The following is an 11,302-nucleotide window of genomic DNA, read 5'->3' on the forward strand; positions in this document are numbered from 1 at the left end:
CGCATGCTCGCTCGCTGGCTCTCTCTCAAAAATAAACAGTTTTGTAATATCTCGCTTTTACCTGGGTCCCTGTAATAGATGGACCATTTTTATTGTAGAATACATAAGCCATAAGTGGAATTGGGCATATACTTAACCTTTGAGTTGGGAGACAGCTGTTAGCCAGTACTGTCCAAAGCTTTGTGCCAGAAACTTAGCAACAGAAGTCTCCATTTAATGTGCATACTCTGTGCCAGGCACTGTGCTTAGGCACACCATATACTTTACCTGGCTTTAATGAACGTAACAAACCTATCAGGTAGTTTTTTTATTATCCTCCTTTTATCAACGGGACAAACTAAGTGCAGTTTATTTGTTTGAGGTCACACAGGTAGTAAGTGACAGAGCCAGGATTTAAACCAGGGTCTACCAAGGTCTAACAGAACACTCTGTTATTCTGCCTTGAAAGTGCTGTTTCAGGTATGTAGTGTGGGCAGAAGTCAAATGGGACCATGAGGTGAAACTGTGGTAAAGAAATGTATGTTAAAGAAAAAGGAGAAGGGCGCCTGGGTGGCTCAGTCTGTTGACTGTCTGACTCTTGATTTCAGCTCAGGTCATGATCTCATCGTTCATGAGATCAAGCCCCACCTCGGGCTCTGCACTGACAGCTCAGAGCCTGCTTGGGATTCTCTCCCTGCCCCTCTCCTGCTCATGCTCTCTCTCTCTCTCTCTCAAAATAAAAAAAAAAAAAAAAAAAAAGAAAGAAAAGAAAGAGAAAGAAAAAAGAGAAAAAGGCTATTTGCTAGCAGATACATTCAGTGTTCTCCAGAAAATATATTTACAACTTCACATTGTGAAATATTTTAAATAAAAATGGTATTTTTAAAAAGGTGTGCTGGGGCGCCTGGGTGGCGCAGTCGGTTAAGCGTCCGACTTCAGCCAGGTCACGATCTCGCGGTCCGTGAGTTCGAGCCCCGCGTCAGGCTCTGGGCTGATGGCTCGGAGCCTGGAGCCTGTTTCCGATTCTGTGTCTCCCTCTCTCTCTGCCCCTCCCCCGTTCATGCTCTGTCTCTCTCTGTCCCAAAAATAAATTAAAAAAAAAAAATAAATAAATAAAAAGGTGTGCTTGGGTGTTCTTTATATGTTTGGCTGTTTGGCCCAAAGTGCATCCTTGTTGTTGTCTCTAACTGTTGTGATACTTGTAAGTTCAAACTGAAACTAGGATGTGAACTAGCAACTTTTTCAACTGAAATACCTGTGATGGTGATAGGAGAGTCCTTGATTCTTTAGAGGTGTTTTTTATTACTGCATGAGATCTAAAATCTCTTGATCATTTCATTAAATTTTATCTTAGACTTACCAGTAACTCCAGCATTTAGAAATGCCCTTTACCTTAAAAAAAAAAAAAATCTAACAACCGACCAATACAACATTTTGGAAGAATATCAAATCATATTCACTTATCATAGGAGTGAATGTAAGCATAGAGGTTTTTAATCCTGGTAAGTGCCATGTAGTACTCAATGCATATTGTTTCCCTTTGAAAAACCCATACCTGCCAAATGGTGTTGAACATTGGCTCTTTGAAAACAAGACATTTCGAATCTACCAGTATGGTTTCATTTTAAAGAAATTGAGGGCTGCCTGGGTGGCTCAATCGGTTAAGCATCTGACTCTTGATTTCAGCTCAGGTCATGAGCTCACGGTTTGTGAGTTTGAGCCCCGAGTCAGGCAGGCCCTGTGCTGACAGCGTGGAGCCTGCTTAGGATTCTCTTTCTCTGCCCATCAGCTGCTCACACATTCTCTATCAAAATAAATATTTTTTCAAAAATTGAATAATAGGCATTTTTTCAAATGGGGCTTCCCCTATAACAATTTTCTATCTTTTTAAAAAATTACTTATATTAGGTATACTTAATGTAGATTTCAATAACAGACATTATTTGGGAGGCTGAGAGCCTAGAAAAGACCTATTATACTCTTACTAGCCTGTATGAACCACTATGTCAGAATTCACTGTCCAGTTTTACTACTTATCTTTAGCAATTAAGCAAATGCTTACTTTACAGAGGCAAAATTACTACTGGTTGACTTTTTCTACGACTCAACTGCAGTTGAGTTGTATTTGCCATTTTTCTTTAGCAAAGCAAAACAGAATTGGAAACAGCCAGAAACTTTGTGATTTGACCTTGATTGCTTGTTCTGGAGTCCATTAACTCTACTTGTTCAAGCAGGGCAGCCACTAAGGAATTTTAAATGCTTATTTATTTTTGAGAGAGAGAGAACACAAGCAGGGAAGGGGGACAGAGAGGAGGAGACACGGAATCTGATGCAGACTCCAGACTCTGAGCTGTCAGCACAGAGCCCGATGCGGGGCTCGAACCCACAAACCATGAGATCATGGCTTGAGCTGAAGTTGGATGCTTAAGGACTGAGCCACCCAGAGGCCCCAGGAATTTTAAATTGTTATATTCAAATTTGCTTATAAAATTTATCTTGTGTCTAAAGAAAAATATAACTCTTTTCCCCAGTTAAAAATCTGTAAATTCAGTTTGTCTTACTGATTGGATTTTTAAAAATTTCTCATACATTTCTCTTTACCTTACCATTTATTTGAAAATCCTCTATATTTGTTTCTACTCTGGAAATACCCAGTTCATTAATGAATCAGAAAATTAGCTAAAATTAGTTAATAACACTGGTATTTATTTTTGGCTACACCAGTGTTTTGGTTAAGAGTCGTAAGTAGACATAAATTCAGTGTTTGCTATGTATGAAGAAGAAAAAGCATAAGGTATAATACTACAGTATTTACATTGGGATTTATAAAATCTTGCCAGCTATACAAAATCATATGTAAAACCTGTCATTAGGGGTTTAGAAAACAAGTGACTTGTTACCTTTTGTGCTGCAGTGAGCTATCTTTAGAAATATTCCCAGTGTTTTGTATAATTTACTTCATATTACCTCTCCTTATTTTTGGTATCCTTATTCATTTAGGTAAATAATTGTGAGAGGCTAACATTTTTCTTATTTTGCAACATTTACCTTTAATTTATGTTATCATTATAATAGAAAAAGTAAATATTTTCAATATTTCTTTTTTGTGATTTGTGAGATATGTCACTAGCTATAAAAAGAATTGAAGACCCATATTATATCTCAGCAGGTAGTGTCACTGGCAATGCACTGTAAAAAAATTTTTCTTGAGCACATGCATTCTCCAGGGACTTACGCTGTCATTTGTTAAAGAAAATGAAAGTGTGACTTATTTGCCTGACACAGTAATTTAAGTTTATACAATATTTAATTAGATTACAATGTTAAGAATCATTAAAGTTCCCTTGGCTTCCACAAGGTCAAAGAAAAGGATGAAAAACTCCTCTCTGAACACTTAAGCCAAAACTATAACCTAGTTAAATACTTCCCTTGAGAGTTTTTCTAGAGTGGTATTTTGGTCACATTTTACAAGTGAGTACAAGTATCAGGGTGAAACAAATTAAAAGTCTGTGTGACATTTAACAGGCAGGCAGCTGGAAATGATAAGAAAACCATCATAGAGTTTTTCAAAATGGAGATATGACTCAGAGAGCCTTGCTGAATCCTAACTTTGGATTAAAGTATTGTTATCTGATTTTTCTTTTAAAAGTTCTTTGTAATATGCACAATCACTATTAAAAAACTTAGAAAAATACATGTGCAGATATTTTAAAAATATAGCAAAATCACCCTAAATTGCACCACCCTAATAAGGAAATGTAATGATTGTTAACATTTTGGTTAAATATCCTAGACATTTCACCCCAGGCAAATTTATATTAATACTTTTTTTTTTTTTTTTTAATGCAGTGTGCCTTTTAATGTTTATTTTTGAGAGAGAGTACCAGAGGGGGAGGAGCAGAGAGAGAGGGAGGATCCGAAGTAGCTCTGTGCTGTGTGTGCAGAGCCCTATGCAGGGTTTGAACTCACGAACTGTGAGATCATGACCTGAGCCGAAGTTGTGTGTTTAACCTACTGAGCCACCCAGGCGTCCCAGCTATTTTTTTAATATATAAAAAAGGATATTTGGCAAACTGTCCCGTAATTTGCATTTTCCATTAAAGATGTCTGTGGCAGCAAAAATGTAATGCATATTTCCTAATAACTGTGTATTACTCCAGTATATAGAAATGCCATAATTGATTTAATTAATCCTTTAATATTGGCTGTTGAATTATTTGCAATCTTTCAGTGTCACAAACGTGCGGTGAACATTAATGGTCGTGTCTATTTGAGCACAGAGCCAATGATTATTAAGGATTGCTGGGTCAAATATGTGCCCTTTTAAGGGCTTTTGACACATCTTGCCATATTGTTTCCAAGAAGGTTGTACTAATTTTTACTCCACCTAACCACTTATGAGTTTCTATTTTGTTATACCCAGGGCCAACACTGTTTAATCTAGAAGTCTGAAAGGCTGCTTAATTTAATTTTCATTTCTTTACCAGTGAGATTGCATTTCTCACACATTTCTTTTGTTAGATTTCCTTCTGTGAGGGTGAACTGTCTTTTTTACAGTCTTGAAACAATTATTTTTCTTCCATTAAGGTGTTGGCTTCTTTATTTATAATAGAGCTGCAGTCTGCCTGGTTTGTGATTTTAGACTTTTTGGCCCTATAGTAATTTTCTTTTCCCCTATTGTTAAATTTATTGGGGTTTTTTTGGTAAGCTTCTTTTAAGGTATAAAAGTAATCATTTAATAAAAATTTTTCTTAGTATGTCAGTACATAGTAGCTCTGTCTTTTCCATTTAACTGTTAACTTATTACAAAATATTATCAACTTTAGAGTGAGGTCATAAATATAGTAGCCTACAATTTAAGCCACCTGTAATTCTCAAAGGATGGTCCCTGGATCAGCAGCATCAGCATCACCTGGGAACTTGTTGGGAATGTAAATTCTCAGGCCCCATCTCATTCCAGTTGGAAGCCCTCCAGATTTTGATGCATGCTCAAGGTGGAGAACCACTGAACTAAGACAATATTCTGGAATTTTCAGGAGACTTTGTTAAGTTTGGATGATTTTGGAAGAATGTAATAGTAGGCAAAAGTACCGTATTTCTCCATGTACTTGCATTAGTTATAGTACAGAAAGTCTCCACACTGTAAAATATACGTAGGATCAACAGCTTATCATTGGAAAATGGGAAAATTGTTACTTCTAAATTACTGAGGCTGAGAAGTCCTATGTTTATTATTTTTGTGTTATATTCCATATTTAGCTGAGTACACCTGAAAGGCTGTTACATTATTATTATTATTATTATTTTTTTTTTTTTTTTTTTTTTTGTCTTACACCCAGGGATTAGATGTATCCTCCCTGCCAGCTTTCTGGCTGCTTTGAGCACAAGCCTTGATGTCATCATTTATTCAACTGTCTTCACTTGAAAAAACAGAATATCATGAAAGGAACTAACTCTACTAGCATTTTCTCTAAAGTATTATCCAATTAAGACAGTGAAATTCTTTTTAATTTGCAAGAGAATCTTTGTCTAGGTAAGGAAACAGGGTTAAATATCTCTTGGAAAAGTAGTTACTCCTGATATTTATAGGATGCTTGTATGTATATGTAGCTTATAGACTTTAAGAACCACAAAAGCTAATGTATGGGAGATATAAAATATAGATCGCTGCTGCTCTTTACTCTTGAATCACATGAAAGTGTGATTAACTATCCAATGATAGACCTCTTTTATTGATCATTTTCCTTAACCAGGAATTTTCTAAAGACCACAGAATATGTACATGTAAGGCTTTGGGCAGCAGGCACACGAAGGCCAGTTAAATGAGGCAAGTCAGACTGTTGCTTAATTTCACGTCTTGCAACTGTTCTGGCAAGTTGACTTCATAGTTTACAGTTCTCCTAGATTTGGTCAGAGCTTCTCCTCACTACACTAGTAAACAAAGGGAGAAACCATGGTTGCTCGAGGAAGAGGTGATGGGAAAAAGGAAAGTTGAGAGATGCAGAAAATATGTTCTATTGCTGAAGCCTCCCATGATGTTTTGTTCCCTTGTGTGTAAATTACCAACTCTACATAAATGAAATGAGAATATAAAATTGTTGTGCTCAATTTATCACATCACTTTACTCATGAATATATTGTCTCTTCAAAATTGTGCATATTCTCAAGCTGAAATTTAAAAAGGTGTGAAAGTATAATACATTATGGTAAATGTATTATAATGCATAATTTTTATATAATTCCTGTGATCTGCATTGATTCTGGAAACATGGTAACTTTATTTCTACCTAAAAATAATTTCAGGAGCAGACATGGTAAGCATACATAATGAAGAAGAAAATGCTTTTATACTGGAGACTTTGAAAAAGCAATGGAAAGGCCCAGATGATATCCTACTAGGCATGTTTTTTGACACAGATGGTAAGTAATATTTACCTTGTAGGAAACCACTTTTTTTTTTTTAATGGTAATAAAACTGGTAACTTTGAGATTCTTCAGTTCTGTAGTTCAAGTTGATGTTTCCTATAGTCTCTGGGTATTCTATTTTCAGTGTGCACCTATGACCTATACTGCAACTCTTTCCTGAGCAGCTGTGTTTCTTTTGTCCGGATTAAAATATGGTTCTAGGCTCAGCATTTTTGTAATATGGTAGTGTCATAAATGTGTCAACTGTAGGATATCGCTAGATTGAACTATCAAGGTTATATTATGTAAATGTATTTATTGTCCCTGTAGGAAACAGAAAGTACATGCATTATTAATGAAATGAAACTACTAAGGTTACTATTAATATTTTAATTTTCTTGGCTATTTCCCCCAAGAAAATGTTACTTTATTATTTTCAAAAACAGGATCTTCCGTAGAACTTCTTTGAGCCAATACCTTTCATTTGCTGGTACACAAGATATATTCCTCCTAATTTAAATCCTACAACTAAAAGTTTTGAGCAGACATATCTTAGTAATTTTCCACCTTTAATCCCAGATCCTTTTCTTAGGCTTTCTTTTTAACTCCATTTAACACTGTCATAATGATAAAAATATTCTTAACTGACAGATGCAAGTTTCAAGTGGTTTGATAAGTCAAATATGACATTTGATAAATGGACAGACCAAGAAGATGGTGAGGATCTAGTTGACACCTGTGCCTTTTTGCACACCAAGACAGGTGAATGGAAAAAAGGAAATTGTGAAATTTCTTCTGTGGAAGGAACCCTTTGTAAAGCAGCTAGTAAGTATAACTGAAAACTTTTTTCCATTTCTAGAGGGGTGGGGAAAGTAGGGCTGGTTTTAAAATAAAAATTTTTGAGACAAGTATGCCTCAATAAATTAGAGGGAGTAAGAAAGACTTCAGAATATATTAATTAGGATGCTATGCTCCCAGATCTTTTGGAAGTCCAATATAATTCTCATGTGAATCAGGCATACTTTCATTCTATCTGCTTATTCTTAGAGCCTGCAAGAGGTCAGAAATTTCTTCTCTTGTTCAAAGGAATTATCATAGTCTCCTTGCATGTTATTGGATTAGCTACTCATGTCTGATTCCAGAGTTCTAGCTAATGTTTAAAGAATTTTACCTTGTACAGGTACTAACATCCTTTGTTTAGGCAAATGAAGAAAAACTGCATTGTAGTCAATAACTTATTCTGGACTAAAATGTAATTTTTCTTCTGACCCATCAGAATGCTTTTTCTCCCCACCGCAACCCTGAGGTGCAAGCTCTGAACCTGGCCCCTGCCCTTCCAACCACCACCCCTGGGCTCTGGCCGTCCCTTCTTCCCCTTCAGAATGCTTTCTAATGGACAAAATTATTATGTCCCACAACAGTATTTTGATGTTATTGTTAAACATCAAAGCATGTTCCAAGTTTCAGAAAAAATTTTGTTCTTATTAAAAACACTTAAAATTTCAAAATATGATTTTGGGATACTTGAAACATGACAGCCATTTCTCCACTTTGCATCTTTAGTATTTCCCCCCTTCTACTTCAACTGTAAACCAAAATTATTTTCCCCTTTTGATTTTTTTGTATGCCTCAGCAGGGTTCTTAACTACAGTTGATTATATTAAATTTATCATAGTTTTATGGTAGTGGAATTCCACTTCCAATATTTATTGGATTAAAAAAAATTTTTTTTCATGTACTAAGTCTCAGGGCACATTTATATAAACCAAATTTTTAATTAAACTATAACTGAAACATCAGAAATAGTGAGCAAATCCATACTAATGGGGTCACAGTTGTATACTTCAATTTTATTAGGTTTGTTTTCTATAGAGCCTCTAACAAAAATTATTTTCCTCACCTCATCACTTTGAGTTTCCTTATTCTTTCTCCACCAACCAAGCTAATACACTGTTAGACCTCTACATCTTTAAAAAAAAAGAAACAAAAAACAACTTTGTTCAAAATGGAAAACAATTGACCAAGCAATAGAAATAGGGATATTAAGCTACTAAATTTCATTTTCAACTATTTTGAAAGTGTTTAAAGGCAAACTTAGAATAAAGTATACATACTTGAATTTTAATTTTCATTTTCTTTTGCATTTTAGTCCCATATGAAAAGAAATATTTATCAGGTAAGTAATGGTCTTTTGTTAAAAATCTTCCCACAAGTAAAAATACATTGATTCTAATGTCAAAATATTACTAAAGACCTCCTTAAAATTAATTATATAATTTTATAAAGTGGAACAACTTTTATAAGAATTTAGAAAGGTCTCAACTTAGTAATAAGAATTGACATCCTAAATATGGTAACTGCAAATATGTATGAATTTTTTTAAATACCAAATTGTATTTTCCCATTGAATTCCCTTTTTTGTGGGAAATGAGTCTGCAATCTTTTGTTTAAAAGACTTTGACCTTATAATTATAGTTCTTTAAGGATCTGTCTTAAGGGTTTACTAAATGCATTTTTTTTAAAGTTCATTTACTTTGAGAGAGCCCGTGTGCATGAATGGAGGGGCAGAGAGAGAGGGGAGAGAGAATCCCAAGCAGGCTCTGCTCTGTCAGCAGAGCCAGATGTGGGGCTTTATTAGGAACAGTGAGATCATGACCTGAGCTGAGATCAAGAGTTGGACACTTAATTGGCCGAACCACCCAGGTGCCCCTAAATGCATATTTTTTTGAAAGAACAGGTAATACATTAACATGGTTGAAAAAGCAAAATAGTAAGGCAAATGCTGAAAAGTCCGTCTCCCATCTTGCCCCTGTCTACATTATTCTACTTTTATCCTTATTGGGCACCAGCTCAAGTTTCTTAACTGTGTTTCTTTTGCCAAGATCAGCAAATTGAGATATAGGACTTACTTTGCCCTTTTATTCACTAATAGATTCTAGGTATCAACAACGCATACTCTTCCGTATATGTCTTCATGGATATAAACCAGCTCCAGACCCTTACTGGCTGGTTTCCAAACATTACAGTGCTGCAGTGAATGAATCTACTTGCACAAATACATTATTTAAAGATTAGATTCCCTGAAATGCAAATGTTGGATTTGAAAAGTGGATGTAGAACTTTGATCGATAACATGGTTTTAGAATTGTACTATTTTGCATTCCCAGAAACATGTCTATTAAATTTTTTTTTTTGTTGCCAATTGGTAGCATAATTTTTAATCTGAGGTGTGAATAAGATGCACAAATCTTAAGTGTACAGTTTGATGGTTGCCTCTGGATATACCTGGGTAACTACCTCTCAAATCAAGATAAAGAACATGTTACACCAAAAAATTTCCTTCATGCCCATTACCAATAAATGTATCCCCTACCATCATCTCTCCCAGAGTTACCCACTATTTTGAGTTCTATCACCATAGGTTAGAGTTGCTGGTTTAGAACATAGATAGAATTCTACTGGCTTTTTTCACTCAAGAATTTTTTTTTAGATCCATCCATGTTACGTATATATTGTACTTATTCTACTGTTGTATAGTACTTTGTAAATGTATCACAATTTGTCCAATTTCCTATTATGTATATATGCATCATGTCTAGTTTGGTACTAAAATGATAGAACAGCCTATGAACATTCTCATTTGGACCTATTTTCTCATTTTCCTTGTGTATATTCCAAAGAGAAGAACTGCAAGGTCAATAGGGTAGCTAATATATTTGGCTTTATTAGAAACTACCAAGTAATTTTTCAAAGTGGTTGAACTGCTACATTCTACTGCATATCCATCCCATGGAAAGTCCCATCTAATTTCAGCCATTCAGGTGTGTGTAATCATTTTGATTTTCATTTCCCTGGTGAATAATGTTGAGCACTTTTATTAGCCATTTCATTGTGTTTTGCGAAATGCCTATTCAAGTCTTTTGTCCTTATTTTTTATTGGGTTGCTTTCTAAATTGGTAGTTGTTTTTAAAAATTCTGGATTGGCATGGTCAGATGTAGATTTTCTAATTTGGGGATTGCTGTAACTGTGATGGAAGAGGAAAGGAGTGTTTGAGAATTCGTGTGTATATTGGAGAATTAAGTTCTCACTCTTCAACAGAAGGAATAAATACCTTAAAGTATCAACCAAAGGGGCATCTGGCTGGCTCAGCTGGTAGAGCACTTGGCTCTTGATCTCGGGGTAGTGAGTTGCCCCATGTTGGCACAGAGCTTAAAAATAAAATCAAGCAGAGTGCCTGGGTGGCTTAGTCGGTTGAGCGTCCGACTTCGGCTCAGGTCATGATCTCGCGGTTGGTGGGTTTAAGCCCTGCATCGGGCTCTGTGCTGACAGCTTGGAGCCTGGAGCCTGGTTCAGATTCTGTGTCTCCCTCTCTCTGCCCTTTCCCTGCTCATGCTCTGTCTCTCAAAAATGAATAAACGTTAAAAAAAAAAACAACTCAAAAATAAAATCAAGCAGAGTACCACCTCACATCCATTAGGTTGGCTACCAAAAAAAAAAAAAAAAATTATATATATATATATATATATATATATATATATATATGTATTACACACACACACACATATATACATATAATAACAAAAAACAAATCAAGTATTGACAAGGATATGGAGAAAATGGAACAGTTGTGCCCTATTGATGGGAATTTCAAATGGTACAGAAAACAGTAATGATAAATTCTCAAAAAACTAAAAATAGAAATACCTACGATGCAGCAATCCCACTTCTGGGTATATACGCAAAAGGAATGAAAAGAGGTATCAAAGATTTGTACACTCATGTTCATAGCAGCATTATTCACAATAGCCAAAAAGTGGAAGGTGCCAACCCAAGTGTCCATCAACAGATGAATGGGTAAGTAGAACATGATATATACACTATGGAACATTATTTAGCCTTAAAAAGGCAATTCTGACA

At 35.3% G+C, this 11,302-nt stretch overlaps 1 protein-coding gene across 1 annotated transcript in view; it reads left to right on the forward strand.

Moving 5' to 3' along the window:
- LY75 (lymphocyte antigen 75) overlaps nt 1-11,302 on the forward strand; it is a 133,805-nt gene that overhangs the window by 118,689 nt on the left and 3,814 nt on the right. Inside the window, exons 36-38 of the mRNA XM_019457368.2 lie at nt 6,283-6,399; nt 7,036-7,209; nt 8,534-8,560. Of these exons, the coding sequence (XP_019312913.2) occupies nt 6,283-6,399; nt 7,036-7,209; nt 8,534-8,560 (318 nt within the window). The remainder of the gene's footprint in view (nt 1-6,282; nt 6,400-7,035; nt 7,210-8,533; nt 8,561-11,302) is intronic.

Source organism: Panthera pardus, unplaced genomic scaffold (assembly GCF_024362965.1).
Source record: "Panthera pardus isolate Hobbes unplaced genomic scaffold, ASM2436296v1 HiC_scaffold_10, whole genome shotgun sequence".
NCBI classification, from domain to species: domain Eukaryota; kingdom Metazoa; phylum Chordata; class Mammalia; order Carnivora; family Felidae; genus Panthera; species Panthera pardus.